Below are 19,907 nucleotides of genomic sequence, written 5' to 3'. Positions count from 1 at the left end.
AAAAAAAAAAAAAAAAGAAAGAAAGAAAAGAAAAGAAGTAAGATAGAAGAATGAAGATGATTCCCTACATCAACCTCAGGGCTCCTCTTCCATGTTCACATATGTGCATGTGTTCACACATATGCAAAGCATGCATAAATACCCATATATATAAACATCACAGCACACACACACACACACACACACACACACACACACAGAAAAGAACCTCTCTGTACTTTGTGCTGGCTGTTCCTACTCTGTAGTAGGCTTGGTAGTGTGACACCAACCTTAGCAGAGCTGGTTCCTGTGTCTGCCCCAGCCCCTGCCCAGAGTGTCTTCCCTGATGGCTGTGGCTCAGAGACCTCTCTTTCTGTCCTCCTTTTCTGTTTCGCTGTCCAACCGTGAGACATCCCAGTTTTCTCTCCATCTCTCTTGCCTCATGTTCACACCTCTCTCCTGCCGAACACTGGATGTCTCACCTTCTTTACAGCCATGCTCAGTCTCCGCCAAGAGCTCTGCATATCTATTCTGAGTCACGAAGCTTCTGCAAGCTCTGTTGGGATCACTGAAGATGGCAGGGAGACAGAACGCTCACCCTATGGGTGCCTCGATAGCCCAAACTTCTGCCTCCCTGCTCCTCCCGTCACATATGTCAAAAAATTTTACCATTTTAGCTAAAAAAGAAAAAAAATTTTAAGTATTAGGTGAAATATGTGCAATCTGCAATCTATCTATGTACAAAAGCTTGGAAGGAAAGAGGCAAAGATAGTCAAAAGAGGAATACTATTATGCCCCTAGGCCCCCCACACATGTGACAGATGTGCACCTCGGTCTTTATGTGAGTTCCCCAACAATTGGAGCAGGGGCTATCCCTAAAGCTGTTGCCTGTCTGTGGAATACACTCCCCTAACAGGGCTGCCTTGTCTGGCCTCAGGTGGGAGAGGATGTGCCTAGCCCTGCAAAGACTTGATGTGTCGTGGGAGGGGGGTGCCACCCTCTCAGAGGAAAAGGGGAGGGAGGGTGGGGGAGGACTTGGGGGGGGAGCCAGAAGGAGAGGGCAGCAATTGGGATGTAAAGTGAATATGTAAATTTTTTTAAAAAGAAATATTATTATGTATAACGTGTCAAGGTCTATGACATGTTAAGGGATTCATATAGATAGTAAAAAGATTACTATAGAGAGGAAACTCCATATCCATAGTCTCCCAATTAACTGTGTCTTTTGTTTTTATAGCCAAAGCAGTTAAAAACTATTTATTTAAGCAGGAATCCAACAGGAGAGTACAATTGTGTTATTTATAGTCTTCAGGGACTGTCTTAGATAGACTTGACCATCCTGCCTGTCTTATACTCTGCTCTGCGATATTTTCTTCCCCATCCTTAGCCGGCACTCAGAGCGTAGACCTTTCTAACACAGAGCAATTTAGCTTGATACCACTTTTCTAATGCTCCATGACATTGCAACAAAGGCCCCCTCCTTCTCTGTGCCTCACAGTGGAGAACTACAAACGTGCCTGACTCCTCAGGACACATTAGCAAAACTGGTCCACTCCCGCTGCCCAGACTCACTGATTCCTTTGGGCTAAGAGCAGTCTCTCCGTATCTAGAGCACTCTGGCTTCCAGCCACAAGGCTACCTCCTCCAGGTAGGCCTGCCACACACCTGCACAAGCCGTGATGACTACTCGCACGGCTGGATTACCAACCACTCTAAGAAGTGAGATCTAGTGTCTCAAGGAAGAGATCTAGTGTCTCAAAGAAATAAGCACGAAACCCTAAGCGTTTGAGCCATGCAAAGGCTTACATCAGAAGAGTGCATAGCTGGGCCCAGTCAAGCAAGTGGGCAAACAGGCCTGGCAGGAGTCCTGCTGGGACTTAATTCCTAACTCAGTTCTCACTCCACTGGCTAATTTAAAATGTCACCTGTGAGAAGCAGAATGCAATTTGGAGCAGTAAATGCAACCTTGAACACATATTTTGATCTTAATAAGGGCTGACTCTGGAAGAATTTAAATTTCTTCCCAGAAGCCTCTTTACAATTTTTTGTTTGTTTTTTAATGGAATTTCATTTTATTCTTTAGTAGTAAAAAATGCAGTATGTTTTGTTTATAATCCCTCCCTCTTTTGTAATACATTTTTATTTTCTTCAAATTATCACTGTCTGGCTTTCCTGGCTTATGATATTCATCAGGGACACCCAGTAAGATGTAGGAAGTTTCTTACTGCTGTTGCAGACAGTGGTTGGCCTAACCCACCCATGCACATAGAGTTAAACAGCATCCAATTGTGCTCACAGTCAGTAGCCATCTTGCTACAAGAAAATCAGGTGGGTACCAAGAGAGTATCTCCCCCCGAAGCAAAGGTACAGAGAATCCAGGTGTGCTGACCCCAAGTGGCAAGCACAGTGGCCGAGGTCTAGCAAGTTGCTCGGGATAGTCCGGACTTGTGGGAGGAGGGTACCACCCTGATTCCAGATGGGTAGGGTAGCCAGCGATACCAGCAGTTACTCCTCTCACCTGAACCGCCTCCTATGCCACTAAGCCTGCCTTGCCTCAGGTGAGGGCGTCCCTCTCCAGCTGCAGTCTGACCCCTCAGAAGGCTGTGCTAAAGCTGTCCATCCCCCTGTCCTCTGTGGTGCTGTGCACCATAGAGCACTTCACGAGTCTCCTGAGTGAAGAGACTGTTTGCATCCATCCATAGCGGTCAAACAATTCCCATGAAAACAGGAAAGCCTGGACAAGGATTATGAACATGAGCTAGGTTGGACTGGATGGCTACTGCCGTTCCCACCAGGGCCCCACAGCAATTGGAACTGCAGGAGAGAAGGCTACCCGGGTGGAAGCTCACATGCCCTGTGTTGAGAAGACTTAACTGAGAGATGGAAGCAAGCAAGAGTCTGTTGTTTAGAAGGCCTGGGTTCTCTTTCTGCAGTGCATTTGCCTAATCGTCCTTTAAAAGTCCTCTGCACTGGGGTGACCCCTCAATTCCTGTGGCACAGATCTGGGCTCTCCCATCTCTGGTCCCTTTTGGTCATTGCGAGGATTTTAAACTCCTTTAATACCGCGAGTCCTTTAATATTAAAGGACTCAGACAATACTTTCTTATCCCTGCTGCTTGGGAGTTCATGCTTTTCCAAGTTCTAAAATCTCTTCCAGAAATAAATGTGTGAGGTCTGGAAAGACAGTTGAGCAGTCGAGAGGACCCGCTGGGCTGGCATCAACACAGCAGCTCACAGCTATCTGTAACTCCAGTTCCAAGGATACAATGCCCACCCCTGGCCTCCACAGGCACCAGGCATGTTTGTGGTGCACATAGAACATGCAGGCATACATAAATTTAAAAATGCATACAGATGTGGAGCTGGAGAGATGGCTCAGTGGTTAAGAGCACTTGCTGTTCTTCTAGAGGACCCAAGTTCAGTACCCAGAACCCACACCTGGATCTCTAGTTCCATAGTATCTGACACCTTCTTCTGACCTCTGTGGGGAAAGAAAAAGATACACATACATACATACATAAAAGAAATAAAAATAAATAAAAGAAAGGAATGTGAGGATGCTCTAAACATACCTGAGGTGGGGGGGGGGGCAGGCATGGGGGAAGTGTCAAATCCTGAAGGGTTTATGCTTTGAAAGAAAATCAGGAACCCAAAATATATTTGCAGACAACAGCCCAAGAGAGGACATTGTCCACTACTTTAGTTACCTTTCTATTGCTGTGACAATACACTATGACCAAGGCATCTTATAAAAGAAAGCATGTGGGCTGGCGAGATGGCTCAGAGGGTAAGAGCACTGACTGCTCTTCCGAAGGTCCTGAGTTCGGATCCCAGCAACCACATGGTGGCTCACAACCACCCACAATGAGATCGGACGCCCTCTTCTGGTGCGTCTGACGACAGCTGCAGAAAATTACGCCAGAGCGAGCGGGGCCCTGAGCAGAGGTCCTGAGATCAACAGCAGCCACACAACATGATCGAACACAGTCATCTGTACAGCTACAGTGTACTCATACACATAAAAATGAAATAAAATAATTCTTTTAAAAAAAAGAAAAGAAAAGAAAAGAAAGCATGTAATGGTGCTTTGCAGTTTCAGAACAAGAGTCCATGACCACTGTGGCAACAGGCAGGCAGACGCAGCACTGGAGAAGTGGCTGAGAGCTTACATCTCGTCCACAAGCGCAAGGCAGAGAAAGACTTGACGGGGAAGAAGGGGGCGTTTGAAACAGCCACACCTCCTAATCCTTCCCATTAGCCAGCCATAAATTCATTTCACATGAAAATTCTTTAGAGCACTCTACAATTTTGTGTTTTGTTTTGTTTTGTTTGAATTTTTGTTTTTTGGTTTTGGTTTGGTTTGGTTTGGTTTGGTTTGGTTTGGTTTGGTTTCTGACACCAAAGATACTACATTTCTCTGAGCTCTCGTCAGTCTCTGCAACTTCCCAGGCTTTTAAGGAAAACTCGCTGTCTGGGACACAAAGCTCAGTGGTAAGAGTACTTATCTAGCATTGTCAGACCTGGGGTTCAGCACCCCCCACCAACAAAAATGTTCCATCTCCCATTACTGCTAGGCATGGTGGAGCACACTATAATCATAGCACTCCGGAGAGGCCGAGACAGAAGAGTTTTGAGCTGAAGGACAGCTTGTACTAGCTAGTAAGCTCAAGGCCAGCCTGGACTATGTTAGCCTGAACCTGTCTCAGGAAGTCTGGGACTGAAGAAAGCTTGGAAGTAGAGCTCTTGCCCACAGGCCAAGGTTCTATCCCCAGCACTGAAAGAACACTAACTCAAATGAGTGACATCATCTTTCCCTGTGAGGGCATCAAAAGAACCATGCTAGTAACTCACCAACCAGAATGACAAGGGACTATCACAGTTGTCTACAATAACTATGTCCTTCCCCTAAGCACTGCTAATCAGGGAGAACATGGACCTAGCTCAGATGATGCCAGAAATACTTAGGGCCACCTCCAACCTCCCATCCCTGATCCTGAAGTGCCGTCATCTCTAGAAAATGGAACATCTTTGAGCGTGGGGTCTACTTTCACAATCTCCAGACAGGAAATAGGATGGGTGTCTCCTTTAAAGTCAGCTTCTTGGGCCAGCAGGATGAGAGTTTACAGTGTTGATGTGAAGGAAGCTGCTGCTGCCAGGTTGCCTTCTACAGTAGGTCCTGTTGCTCACCAAATTACATGTTATGAGCATCATTAAGAGTCTGTCGTTGGTCCATTCCTGAAAATTGAGGTGGGGGTGGTGCCAAAGACGAATCTCACGTACTAAGTTGAGAGCTAGATGTTTTTTTTTTCCAGTGTTTGACACATTGCTCAGTGAATGTCAAAATGGGAAAGAGGGAAGGAACAAGAGTTTTTGCTTCACAGCGAGTGAGTCAAATCCTTCTTCCTTCCTCAGTTGTTCAACACAACAATCGAAACTTCTGAGAAGAGTGACAACCTGAAGGAGCGCCTGGAAATTCTCCTGCAGCAGACCCTCCTCACTGCGTACACCAACGTGTCCCGGGGACTCTTCGAGCAGCACAAGCTCATCTACAGCTTCATGCTCTGCGTTGACATCATGCGCCAGCAGGAGCAGCTAACTGAGGCGGAGTGGAATTTCTTCCTCCGAGGTTCTGCAGGGATGGAGAAGGTACCTGGGATGCACCAAGTGGGGAAAATGCTCTCCCACCTATTAACCCGTGTGTTACTTCTCTTACTGTTGTGGACCACAGAGTGACCAAATACTTGCCCGGAAGCAACTCAAGAAAATGATCACAAGAACTCAACAGAGGGCACACAGTCTATTGTAAAGGACGGGGGGGAAGCAGGGGGGCTAGAGGGGTGGCATGGTAACAGAACAGGAAGCGCATGATCACGTTGTATCCATAGTCAGGAAGCAAAGCTAGAACTAGAAGTGGGGCGGGCTTAAAGGTTGAAAGCTACATGCGGTTACAGGTCTGTGTGAGTTTGAATCCTATCCTGGGTCAGTTGGGGATCAGTTAAGTAAACATGAAGACCCAACCCCAGTGACCCACTTCCTCCAGCAGGACTCCACTTCCTAAAGCTTCCACAAACCCACTTACCCAAAGTACCATATGCTAGAGACCAACTGTTCAAACAGGTGGGCCAGTGAGGGTCATTTTTGCATGCAAGTCACAGGTGCACGCAGTTACCTGACAACGCCCCATGGTCAGGAGGCCCGGTTACAGCTCAGCTGGCTGTAGAATTTGGTTGATATCTCGCCTGCTATGTAGCATTGTCTTCGCCATAGAAAAGGCTTATCAGGAATAGCCAGTGAGCCAGGAAATTAATTACCTGTGAAGAACTAAGAGCCGGCTGGGTAGTTCAAAGTGCTTGCCACTGCTCCAGGGGACTAGACTGAGTCCCCAGTACTCACACTTGAGAGCTGTACTCACACTTGAGAGCTGTCACTCCCTGCCATTCCAACTCCAAAGGATCCAACGTCCTCTTCTAGCCTCCGTGGGCACCTACACACAGTGCGCGCACACACACACACACACACACACAGTTTCAAAAGCAAAAATAAAGGCAATCTTTCCACACAGAAATCCTACTTAGAAAATTTTCAGAAGTTTTTAAAATTACATTTTTCCTTCTCTCATAAAAAATAAATAAATAAAATGAAAGGTGAGTGATTTTTTTTTTTTTTTTTAATGTTTGGAACAACGAAATGGCTCATAGGTTTAAGGCACTTGCTGCCAAGCCCGATGACCTGAGCTCAGTCCTCAAGACCCATGTGACAGAAGAAAAAAAATGAGTCGCACAAGCTTTCCTCTGACCTCCACATGTGCATCCTGGCACGTGTGCACCCACATGCACTCACACACAGTCAATAAATAAGTAAATAAATAAATAAATAAATACAATTTATTTTTTTTAAATGGTTGGAGATATATTTTATACTCTCTTTAAAAAAAAACAAAACAAAAAACAAAAAAAAAACAACAACAACAAAAAAAAAAAAACTCTTCAGCCTTATGTATGTGTTTCGAGGAATATTGCCAGGCATTACAATGGAGATTTCTAGGAATATCTGAAATAACTCCATATGCATTTATCACAGCTAAATTATGGTGTGCATGTGCGTGTACATGTGTAAGTGTTCTTAACGGGTTTTCTTTTAAATTATTTGTATGTTGGGAGAGCGCATGTGAGTGCTTGCCAAGTCCGGAAGAGGGTGTTAAATCCCCTGGAACTGAAGTCACCAGTGGTTGTGAACCATCTAACATGGCCGCTGGGATCTGAACTCAGGTTCTCTACCAGACAAGCAAGTGTTCTTAACCTCTGAGCCTTCCCTCCATTCCTGCAAAATTAAATCTTTACTTGTCATGGTGCTGACATTACATTACACCTCTGCTCAGCTTTCCTCACCCTTGCACGCTGACACCATCTTGGACTCTTTGGACTATAGTTGTGCATGGGGGGGGGGGGATGCCATTAAGTATTTTGAAGTTGAGGCGGTAGGGGTGGGGTGTTTGGGGTGATCCTCAGTGTAAGCAGACTGACTTGACTTTACTCCTTCACCGGGTCAACTCTGCTCTCTGCACTGTCGACCTCAAAGTCTCAGCCTGTCCCCATGTTCAGAGCTGTCCTGTGAGAACTGGGGTTGGCACAGCACTCTGACTTTTGCTAGCTTGCTTACTTCCTGGCTTTTAAGACAAGGTAGCCTAGGCTGGCTTTGAACTCATGATGCTCCCCCATTGGTATTATGGGTGTGTACTCATTTTTCCCACTCATGTCTACTTCACCATATATGACTATTTGTGTTAAGACAATGGTTGTATGTTGGGGTATGCACTTGGGGGTGCCCATGAACACATGGATGGAGGCCAGCACAGAATGCTGGGCACCCTCTTCTATTGCCTCTCCTTCCTTGAGATTGGCCCTCTCACTGGCCTAGAGCGTTCTGGTTTCAGTTAGGCTTCTGGCCAGCAAGTTCCAACCATCCTCCTGACTCTGAAAGATGCACACAGCCACACCCTAATCATTCTACTGATGCTGAGGATCTGATCTCTAGCCCTCACTCTTGCACAGCAGGTGTCCCTACCCACAAGCCATCTCCCAGCCCTGAGAATGGCTGTTTCTAACTCACTGTTATGGTTTCTTCTCCTCCTAGACAAGGTGGAAGAGCATGCACGCTACTGTGGCTGTTTCTGCAAACGACTGCTCACGGCTGCTCACATTCTCTCTGTCTCCCTGCAGGAGCGCCCTCCTAAGCCGGAAGCTCCCTGGCTGCCCCTCCACATGTGGTTCTCGTGCTGTGACCTAGAGGAATCATTTCCAATTTTTGAAGGACTTACAAAACATATACTGCTGCATCCCATTCCTGTAAGCTTAGGTAAGATGGCAAAAAGTGCTGTTGATGACGGGGAGGGGTAAACGGGCTCCTGAGTCCTGACTTAAATTCACAAATTCATCCTTTCTCCAACGTGTATACTTTTTGCTTTTAAAAAAAAAATCCCTTTAAGAAGTCATAGGTGAATTGCTATTACAAAATCTTGAATTGAATGCTTGGCTCATGAATTTTGAATATTTCATGGCCATTCTGTGCATGTGCGCAAGTGCATGCGTGCCTGTGTGTGTGTGTGTGTGCGTGTGTGTGTGTGTGTGTGTGCATGTGTGTTCATGTGTGTGTGTGTTCATGTGTGTGTGCGTGTGAGTGTGCGTGTGTGTTCATGTGTGTGCGTGTGTGTGTGTGTGTGTCTGTGTGTGTTCATGTGTGCGTGCCTGTGTGTGCGTGTGTGGTCATGTGTGTGCATGTGCGTGTGTGTGTGTTCATGTGAGTGTGTGTTCATGTGCGTGTGCGTGTGTGTGTGTGTGCGTGTGTTATGCATGTGTTTATATACTATATGGGAAAATGTACTGCTTATTCAGAAGCTGGCCTTGGTCGTCTTTCTTCTAACACTACTCTGCCCTAGTTTTTGAGACAGGGTCTCTCACTGAACCTAAAGTTACTCATTTAAACTGGTTGGTCAGAGAGCCCTTGAGATCCACCTGCCTCTACTGTCACCACTCATGGTGCAGGCAAGAGCAATAATGCCTGAGTGCTACAGATCTGAACGCTGGTCGTCATGCTTGCACAGAAGGCACTTTGACCACTGAGCCACCTCCCTAGCCCGTTTCATCAGTTTTAAGGCAGCCGTAGCTGTATTCGATGAGCCTTTAAGCTTTTTTAAGGAATGGAATATGCACTAAAAAGTCAGAGGTGCAACTTGACCTCCTACAGTTACATATTTATAAACCACCACTTCCTGAGAAATGGGACAGTGCCAGCATCCCAGAGTCCCTCCCACCTCTTCATGATGTGCTCCCTTTTTGGGGGCCACAGGCAACAAAGCTCTGAGCTGTAACATTACCCTCTGGATTGTCTTAACATATAGCCTTTTATGGTTTCCAAGGACCACAGATTTTATTAGTTGAGAGTAATTATTTAGAATATGCAGGAGCTGGAGAGATGGCTCTGTGCTTGAGAGCTTCCCGATCTTCCAGAAGGCCAGGGGTTCATTTCCCAGTACCCACAGCAGGCAGCTCAGAGCCACCCATAACTCCAGCTCCAGAGACCAGAAGCCCTCTACTGACCTCCTTGGGCACCCACACACTCACATAAATAAAAATAAAAAATGGATGGAAGATTGGGGGCAGAGTCGTCGGTGTTCAAAACATTGTATGCATATGCAAAGTTACCAAATAATAAGTATGTTATATTAACATATGAAATAAAAACAAATAAATCTTCAAAATAAAACTATATATGAGAGTATGAGTGTGTGTGTGTGTGTGTGTGTGTGTGTGTGTGTGTGTGTCTGCTCACAGGGATGCAGTCACCTTCAGCTGATGAGTACCGCCCTGACTCACACTCTGTGCGCATACCCTTGTGATAGCCTTCACCCCCTACAGGAGTTAGAAGTTCTGCAGAGGTGACCCTAACCCAGGGCCACTACCATAAGTGTCACTCAATTCTGAAGTGTCATTGGCTCTTTGCTACTATCAGGCCCTGAGAAATATGCCCAGCAATCCAGCTCCACGGCATCCGATGCCCTCTTCTGGCCTCTGTGGACACCTGTACATAAGTATGCAGGTACCCTCCCACTCACACAGATAGATAGGTAGGTAGGTAGGTAGGTAGAAAGATAGAAAGAAAGAAAGAAAGAAAGAAAGAAAGAAAGAAAGGAAGGAAGGAAGGAAGGAAGAAAGAAAAATAATAAAATATATCTTTTTTTAAAAATAACTAACTAGCATCCTAACCCTCCACTGAGATGCAGGCTCATTTCTTGGGAACATTTCATTGCTGGAGGTGATATGAGAAGAATAATGTACTGTGTGTATCAGGCATTGGGTTGGATATCTGTCAATTTATTCATCTATTATTTATCTCAGTCAAATTACATATGCCAGACTCAGTACTTTGTTGGAAGGCTGATAATTATATGCTATTTCTTTAATTTTCTTTTTAGATTTATTTTTATGTTTAGTGAGTGCTTTTTTATGTCTGCATGCCTGTGTACCACATGCATGTGTAGTGCCTACAGAGGTCAGAAGAGGGCACTGGATCCCTGGAACAGGAATTATGGATGATTGTGAGCTGCCCTGCAGGAGCTAGGAATTGAACTTAGGACCTCTGAAAGATCAGTCAGAGCTCTTAACCTCTGAGTTACCTCTCCAGGCCCCTGTATACTATTTCTTAACATTATTGTGTTCTTTTCTGCTTTTCCTTCTACCTCCAACAGGAGCTGTCTGAGAAATTTCATGTTATTGTCTAATATATGTGTTTATTTTGTTGTACTTTTATTATGTAATTTATATTTTAGTTAGTAGAATTTGACCTATTGCTTCATTTAATCATGATTATTTTAAATTCTGTTTTGCCCGGGGGTTACTCTAATTATTTCCAGTTTCCCTATTGCTTAATATATTTCTATACATTCCTTGATTTTTTAGCATCTCAGTTTGTTTGTTTGTTTGTAAGTGCTTTGCGGTTGGATTTTGTTTTGTAATCTTCTTTTAAATTCTTTGCTTTCTAACTAGTTTTGAGTAGGGCAGAGGTTAATGTTCTCACACTTGTGTCTTAAAAACCTGGAAGTAAGATTTAAAGGTGGCTTCTTTTAGCTAACCACGTGTATTTATGTAATTTCGAAGTCAAAACTGCTTGGATTAAAGCATCTTTTAAAATCGTGTCTCCAGGATCTTTTGAGACCTATATTAACCCACAGAGCTGGGAAGGATACTTCAAACAGAAACATGAAGAGGGCCATGTTTGGGGCGCAGACTTCACCTCTTTCCATAAGCTAATTCTTGTTAAATGCTGCAAAGAAGAAAAGGTGAGTAGTCCTTTTTAACTAAAGGACAATGTCGTGACATTTCCACCAAAGATCATCAGCTACTTGTGAGTCGTGGATATACTTATCACTAGCAAGAGTCAAGTTTAGGAAGCAGTTTAAAAATAAAGATGGTGGTTTTAGCAGAATGTGTTTTTCCTCCAGGATAAGAAAAATAGCCAGCTGGGAACCTGGTCACCTCCTGTCAACTTTGCACTGTTAGAGAAGTGTTGCCATTTCTCACGTGGGACTGGGTTGTATTGAGAGGTCTTGTCAGGGAATTAATCTTAAAAACAAGAGGAGGCATTTAATGGGGGGTGGGAAAAAATAGTCTCCAGACCTGTTTGCAAACTACTAAAGTAGTCTGTGGGAGCAATCATGAATGCCAGAGTTGAGACAGAAGTAGCAGATTGTCAAGAGGGCAGGGATGTGACCGCAGAACTGCTGTGGCTCCCAGGTTCTGCTTGGGTGCCAGTGGCTATAGCTGTGCCAAAAAAACTAAGCCAACATGAAAGGATGCATGTGTCAGAGAAAGAAAGATGCCCGTGAGCTGTCAGCGCCAACCAGCTGTCAGAGTGGATGGCAGTCTAGAAACTCCAGAGAGAAGTGTGTGTTAGAATACAGACGAAGAAACCATCACTGTTCAGTTGAAAAGTAAAGCCACAGAGGTTATTGTGACTCTGGGAGAATAAGAGGTCATTGGACAAAGGAGGGTGATCCGCTGATGAGTCCCACCTTTGGGAAAGGAAAACGCTTAGTCCCAGAAGCAGGAAGAAGCCTGGGAGAGCTGGGCAGTAGTACCTCAAGCCTTTAATCTCAGCCCTGGGAGGTAGAGGCAGGCAGATCTCAGGGTTCAAGGTCAGCCTGGTCTACAGCATGAGTTTCAGGACAGCCAGGACTACACAGAAACCCTGTCCTGGAAAAACACAAAAAACACAAGCACAAACAAAGCATGTTGGGAGAAGCGTTCTGGAAAACAATGAGACTGGCAGTTTCACTATGGCAGGGTAACAGTGGATGCGGATGGTTGCTATGGCAGGGTAACGATGGATGTGGATGGTTCATTTTCATATGTGCAGATGTGATCCCAGTTTTACTGATAATAAAGGACTAACATCACCTTGCTAAGAACCCGCACAGTGAATTTCAGAAGGCCCTAAAGAGAAACGGAAGCTGTTCTTTGGAGAAGAGATGGAAGGGGAGAGGACTCAGTGGGGAGAACTAGCCAGAATTAGCCAGAAATGGTCAGAGCACTCCTACTAATGTGGCGTTGCCCTGTCTCTTTAGGAAAATGGGTTTGGGGTTGGGGTCAATGGCTGCAGTGAAGGCAACACAGCCACAGTGATGTTCAAAGTGTGGCTGAAAGGATGAAGTGTGAGAAGGGGCTTATAGACACAAAGGACGACTTCTCTGGGAGCATACTACGGTCACGATCGCAGGTCGGCCATCTCCATGGCTCTCTGAAATGCAACGAGATGCCCTGGAGTTACAGGACAGGGAACTCTAGCAAGGAATGTGCACTGAGCTTGTCATGTGGCGTAGAGGTAGAGGCTGGGGCATGGCTGGTAAGTCATTAACACTTTGGGAAGGAAGGCTCTGAAACAGCACAGCAAGCCTTCAAGGAAACTGGGAGACTAGAGAGCAGGAGTCCCTAAGAACGACGAGCTTTGTGATTTGGCCACTGTGTGAGAAATGATGTAAGACACACACAGTCTGCTTTACACAGCCAAGTGTTTGTTTCTCGAGGGGAACAGAGGTTTTGTTTTGTTTTGTTTAAGAAAAAGGAGATTTCTCTTATGTGAATTGTGTTCTGCCTGCACATACTCTGTGTACCATTTCCATGCCTGATACCTGGCATGAAATCTGGTCACTGGATCCTCTGTGACCAGAGTTGCTAGCCACCCTGCAGGTACCAAGAACTGATTCCAGGTCACCTGCAAGAACAGCAGTGCTTTTAATCCCTGAGTCGTTTCTGGAAGTTCCCCTATCCCCCCCCAAAAAAGGAATTTTTAACAGGAATAGGCATATGAAAGAAATCAACTAATCTTTATGTATATATTTCATTTAGACTTTAAGTTAAACCCATTGCTATTTAAACATGTATATAGACATACTTATAATTCAGTTGAAGAAAGGTAAACACTGGCTATATATTTGAAATTAATGAATTATAATTAGGAACTGTGTGATTATATTGTTAAAAGGCTCTGTCATGCAGAAACGTACAAACTCCTTAAAATGGTGTGATTCATAAGGCCTTGAGATAACCTTGGGGACTGAGGGCATGGGCAGAGCCTTCACAAAACAAGATCCGGTCTTGTCTTAAGTAATATGGAAATGGAGTGGAATAAGCCTTTGAAATCTTTTCCTTCTATGTCTAAATAAAAAGGCATTCATTGTAGCCGGGCGGTGGTGGCACATGCCTTTAATCCCAGCACTTGGGAGGCAGAGGCAGGAGGATTTCTGAGTTCGAGGCCAATCTGGTCTACAGAGTGAGTTCCAGAACAGCCAGGGCTATACAGAGAAACCCTGTCTCAAAAAACCAAAAAAAAAAAAAAAAAAAAAAAAAAGCATTCACTGTGATTCCTAACCAGGTTTTCTAAATACGACGAACTGGAGCTGGAGAGATGGCTCAGCATTTCAGGGAACACACTGCTCTTGCAGATGAAATGAATTCAGTTCCCAGCCCCACACAACTGCCTGAAATCCCAGCTCCAGGGGGTCTGATCCCTCTTCCGAACTCTATAGGCGCCGCTCTCACAAACACATAACCACACACATATATGCATAATTCAAAATAAAAATAAATTGTTTTAAAAATATGACAAAAGCTACAAACGGTAGGCATCTTTGCCAACACACAGAGGACTTACTGAAAACTCCTACTCACACATTCCACCAAACACCATATAAGGCTCATACCACCAAAAAACTTGCTTCACAGGTTAACATAAAGAGTCTAGAATCAGACTGTGTTTTAAAAATGAGAATAAGCCAATTACTCCAGAGAATTCAAAAACCCAAGTCAGCCAAGACCGTGGACAAGATCACCCTGAAAAGGAAGTTCAAAATGACAATATACCAGACATCTCCCCTGCTAACTAGATACCCTCATCAGATCATGCAGGAACATTGCCCGTCTTTGCTCCAGAGAATGACTTGTTAAATAAATGAGATTTGGGCCAGACATGGTGACACATGTCTGCAATCACAGCACTTTGGAGGTAGAGGCAAGTGGATCTCTATAACCTCTATGAGGTCAGTCTGATCTACATAGTGAGTTACAAGCTAGCTAGCTAGGACCATATGATGTGATCCTGTCTCAAATAGATACATCAATTAACTAAGTGGAAAGAAAAAAATAAAGTTTGGAATAAAGAATTCCAATTAAGTTTTCAAACTGAAGATCTAGACTCCTACGGAGATAAAGTGCCCATAGGAGCCTTAGAACAGATAAGACCAGAGACAAGGTCTCTGAGACAAGAGTGTAAGGTGCCCGCCCAACCCTTCATTCTCAGCTCTGTTGTGAACCAGAGCCATTGGTGTCCAGTGGTCCTATCCACTAGAGTCAAATGTTTCTTCTTCAGGAGAATGGGGATATTCCAGCACAGTTGCTCTCCCTGGGGACTACAGTCTTGAACACAAATTCACCCTCCTTCAGAAGCAACATGTTTAGACTCAGAGATGAAATTCTGTTCTTTAAAAATTGGCTCAGTGGCAAAAGCACTTGCTATGCAAACCCAAAGATCTAAAGTTCAGTGCCCTGATCCCAGGGTGGGAAGAGAGACCCCATCCTCTAAAATTGTCTTCTAAACACACATACCCATGCAATCACACACATTCACACACTCAGGCAGCTAACAGCTGGTCACTTACATGCCCATGGCATACTCAGCAGCAGGGGATCCAGTGCCCTCTTCTGTCCTCTAAAGATTTGTGCACTCCCGTGCACGTGCCCACATGCAGACATACACATAATTAAAACATAAATTTGTAAACAAGTTATTTCCTAATATACCAAAAAGTACAGAGCACCCTCCTCTTAAGAGAGAGAGAACCGGGATAGGATCATAAAGCCTCCTCAACCCAGAATACTACTTTTTAACATTTTTTTCCTTTTTCCAACTTTCAGGTGGTTTTTGCTCTTACAGATTTTGTGATAGAAAATCTGGGCAAACAGTTTATTGAGACGCCTCCAGTGGACCTGGCCACTCTGTATCAGGACATGTCCAGCAGCACGCCCCTGGTGTTCATCTTGAGCACAGGCTCTGATCCCATGGGTGCCTTTCAAAGGTTTGCCAGGGACAGTGGTTATGCAGAACGGTAAGATCACAGCACAAGGTTATAGTTATATATGCTTTTATATACGTGTGTGTATACATATATGTAATATGTATGTGTGTATTATGTGTATATACGATATTGTTATCTGCCCTATCAACACTTATACTAAAGTGCTCCTCTCCTGTAGAACAGAGCTTTTCCACTCAAGTAACCTTTACTCAATGAATAAACTGGTTTAGTCCTCAGCCATGCATATTGTTAAAAAAGTGTAAGTGCAGGTGTAAATTTCATCTGAGCTGAAGAAAGATGGCCTAAAATTAAAATACAATCTAGTGGAAATCTATTAGAACCTGTGTAGCATTTAATACATGAATAACAGTCACATAATCATACAAAGAGTGAACCTTTCTCTTTATGTTCAAATATACCTTTAAGAACAGGATTCTTTGTGTTCTTATAATTTCATCTTTCTCAAGATGACCTCCAGCTCAATGGGATCCAAACAAAGTTGTTGGTATGGCCTAGTCCCCAGACTGAGAGTTACAGAAAGAGAGATGATGGATCCATCCCTTTATTTAGGCTTCATGATTTTTATTCATTGAGCTTCTACAGAGAAACAGAATCATAGGTTACTGATATGGGTGGCACATGAGTGTGTGTGTATGTGTATGTGTATGGGTGTGCATGTGTGTGTGTGTGTGTGTGTGTGTGTGTGTGTGTGTAGAAATTTATTATAAGGAATTGGATTATGCAATTACAAACTCTGAGAGGTCCCAAATTCTTCAATTATCACCCTGGAGGCTCTGAAGAGCTGATGATGTATAGCTCCAGTCCAAGTCTGAGAGACAGAGATCCAGGACGGGTGATATACAGTATGAACTCCAGCCTAGTCTCCATGATCACATGAGCCAATACCCATTATATCTTATATATGAATATATACACACATCTTTGTGTATTGGGAGAATGTATCTGCACACTTTTTTAAGTAATAATGTGCGAGTGCATGTGTGTGTCTATGTGTGTGTGTGTCTATGTGTGTTCATGTCTGTGTGTGTGTTCTGATGGTTCTGTTTTTCTGAAGAATTCAACATAGGATGTGGGGTTTCTCTGGAGGTGTGAAAACATTTCTGGAACGAGCAAGTGGTCACTCACTAGACATGCAACACTGTGGATGTACCACAAGACATTGAACTGCCCACTTTACAATGGTTAAAAGGAATGAATAAGTATTACAGAAACAAAACAAAGTGAGATGATCTGTCTTAACACATGTCAAGACATGCTATAACATGTTAAACTCTTTTAGACTGTATGGTCTTTGTCAAACTAGATAAACAGATGGATAAAAGAGAATACAAAAATCAGAAATGCACTGACCTATTTTGGGATACCATTATGATGAAAGTAATGCTTTAGAACAATGAAAAAATTAATCATTTTGATATGCAGTCCTTAGACAGTGGGCTGGCCATACACATAAAATGAACTTTGACCTATACCTCATCTTGTGCATATAAATTGATCCAAGTAGCTGGTAGATGTAAATATAGTAGGCAAAGTGATAGAGTATTAATATAGGTAACATCATTAGATATGAAAACACTTCTTAAATGAAATGTTAAAAAGAGAGATCATTTAAAAGATTGACAAGCTAGGTCTCATTCTGTAATCCTACCACTCAGGAGGTGAAGGAAGAGAATTTCAAATTCATGGCCAACCCGAACTATGCAGTGAGTCTAAAACTCACTGAGCAAAGACATTTACAGGCAAGCTTGATGACCTAAATTCAGTCCCTTGAGTCCCACATGGTAGAGAGAACCGGCTCCTGTAATTGTCCCCTGACTTCCATATGCACATCATGAAACCTAAGCACCCATCCACATACATATGACACACAAACACATCTGTACAGAGAACATAAATAAATGTAGTTTTAAAATTAATTAAGGTATTTATATTGCAAGTAAGTCTTCCACTGTTGTTCTTCCATCCAGAGTGCAGTCAATTTCTCTGGGACAAGGGCAGGGCCCCATTGCTGAGAAGATGATCAAGGATGCAATGAAAACCGGAAACTGGGTGTTTCTGCAGAACTGCCATCTTGCTGTTTCTTGGATGCTGGCAATGGAAGAGCTGATCAAAACCTTCACAGATCCAAGTAAGTTGTGCACATAGCTCCCAAGGAGTGGCAGCATCCTCACACAGCTCTTCTTGTCCAGACAAGCTCTTCTTGTCTCATGGCAAGCCTCCATGACAGACCTCACACTTTCTCCTCTTGAAAAGAAAAACTTGAACAATAGGAAGGTTAGGTAAAGACCCACAGTCAGGATTCAGAAGTAGGCCTTTGGACTCCCAGTAAGAAGATGGTCCACTGAATCATTTGCTTCACATATAGCCACCTGAACTTGAAATGCATCCTATGGCTGTGATTAAAAAGAAATAGAGAAACAGTCTGGCATCAAGAAAAGACATTAAATCTCACCCTATAACATAAAAGTGCAGAGTCAGTGTTGTGTCCCCTTGCTGAAATCCCTGCTCTTGAGAAGGAAAGGAAGCAAGGCCAGAAATGCAAAGTCATCGTGGGCTACATGGAAAGTAGCCAGCGTAGCTCAATGCTAGCCTGCGCTACAAAACATCCTGCCTACAGGACCTGGTGTGGTGGTGGGCACCTTTAATCTCAGTACTCAGGAGGCAGAGGCAAGTGGATCTCTGTGAGTTCAAAGCAAGCCAGGTCTACAGAGTAGGCCCATCTCAAAACAAACAAACAAACCACAGATCCAGGAAACCATAAGGAGAATACCAAATGGCCTAGGGTATCCCCTAGGACCCCCTTCTTTGGGTCTTTGCCAACTATAGCAAGCTTTCAGAGAAGGGAAGAACTGCATGACTCTTGTCTCATTCCCTCACTGCTGCCTATGGAGGAGACAAGCTGCTTCCTTACAGGGTACTCAGCTGCCTTGCTCACTAGGTCACCATCCCTGAAAGGCCTTCATCCCCAATGGAAGGGGTGAGAGAGAAGGGACTTCGCCTCCAATGACAATGGCAAGGTCTTCGCTACAGGTCAAGGTCTGGCGTCACAGAAGTAGTTCCTGGCAGTAGGGCTCCTTCAGCTTCTTGCCAGCATTGCTTTAGTAGACTGACAGGAGGTAGGCATGAAGTCCCACTCTCAGCTGAGGAGCTACTGGCAATTGATAGCTGCTGGGATGAGGAGAGTTGATCCTCACTGAGTGTAGCCTCTGCTAAGTTGGCCATGCTTCACTGGAAGACCATATATCTAAGAATGTTTGAACAGCACAAATTGGACTTGATAGGTGTTTTAAAAAAAAAAAAAGTAATCAGGAAATCAGAATGACTGTTACAAGATATTTGATCACACTGTGAACCCTGATATTGTGTTCTTTATTAGATAAACCTGGTTTTAGTTATGGTGTGGCTCAGCCTTAGCACACACCTTTAATTCAAGAACTTTCTGCTTGAATATTGTGAACAGGAGTTAAATAAAGTCAACCATAGGTCAAGAGGCAGAGCAAGCAACCAGTTGACAGGGAGTGAACATAGGACTGAGAAAAATAAAAACAGATTAAGAGGGAGTCAGGAGGATGGATAGAGAGATGCACAGGAAGTAGAAGTCTAAAGGAGGTTTCTGAGACACCATGAGGAGGAAGGTCAGCTGGGTGGCTGGGTGCTTTTTCTGCCTCTCTGAGCTAGCAGGCTTCCTCCCAGCATCTGGCTCCCGACTCTTCATTGGTAAAGGTTGAGATTTTGTTTTAAAAAAAGACAGCAGAGCAGCAGTGGTGTACACCTTCAACCCCAGTACTAGGGAGTCAGAGGCAGGAGGATCTCTGTGAGTTCAAGGCCAGCCTGGTCTACAGAATGAGTTCCAGGACAGTCAGGAATCCTGTCTCAAGATAACAACAAACAAACAAACAAACAAACAGACTCAAGGGGTTCTGCAAGGAGTTTGGGAAGGGGCTGAAAATGATCAAAATAAAATTCTCAAAGAATCAATAAAAATATATATTAAATACATTCAGGAAAATGAATGAATTTTTATTGACATATCTAGTTTCTTTATTGAAATGTACCAGCTTCCAGACTGCCCAGCCCAGCTGACAGGAAGTCTCAAGATGAACTGCTCACACTTTTATCCTCAAACACTTTATGATATGCTTGAAATTTATAGACTGAGTTTTTCAAAAGTCTTTACAGTATTGTTTTTCTTCCCTAGAATAACTACTTCTTGTAAAAGAAAGAAAGAAAGAAAGAAAGAAAGAAAGAAAGAAAGAAAGAAAGAAAGAAAAAGAAAGAAAGA

At 43.8% G+C, this 19,907-nt stretch overlaps 1 protein-coding gene across 3 annotated transcripts in view; it reads left to right on the top strand.

The window, feature by feature from the left end:
* Positions 1 to 19,907, top strand: part of Dnah6 (dynein axonemal heavy chain 6) — a 223,851-nt gene that overhangs the window by 177,973 nt on the left and 25,971 nt on the right. For all 3 annotated transcript variants that reach the window (XM_031382227.1, XM_031382226.1, XM_031382225.1), the window contains 5 exons: positions 5,392 to 5,625; positions 8,199 to 8,334; positions 11,178 to 11,314; positions 15,444 to 15,634; positions 17,593 to 17,753. In XM_031382227.1, the coding sequence (XP_031238087.1) occupies positions 5,392 to 5,625; positions 8,199 to 8,334; positions 11,178 to 11,314; positions 15,444 to 15,634; positions 17,593 to 17,753 (859 nt within the window). The remainder of the gene's footprint in view (positions 1 to 5,391; positions 5,626 to 8,198; positions 8,335 to 11,177; positions 11,315 to 15,443; positions 15,635 to 17,592; positions 17,754 to 19,907) is intronic.

Source organism: Mastomys coucha, unplaced genomic scaffold (assembly GCF_008632895.1).
Source record: "Mastomys coucha isolate ucsf_1 unplaced genomic scaffold, UCSF_Mcou_1 pScaffold20, whole genome shotgun sequence".
NCBI lineage: Eukaryota > Metazoa > Chordata > Mammalia > Rodentia > Muridae > Mastomys > Mastomys coucha.
This window is presented reverse-complemented; position numbering and strand designations above follow the sequence as displayed.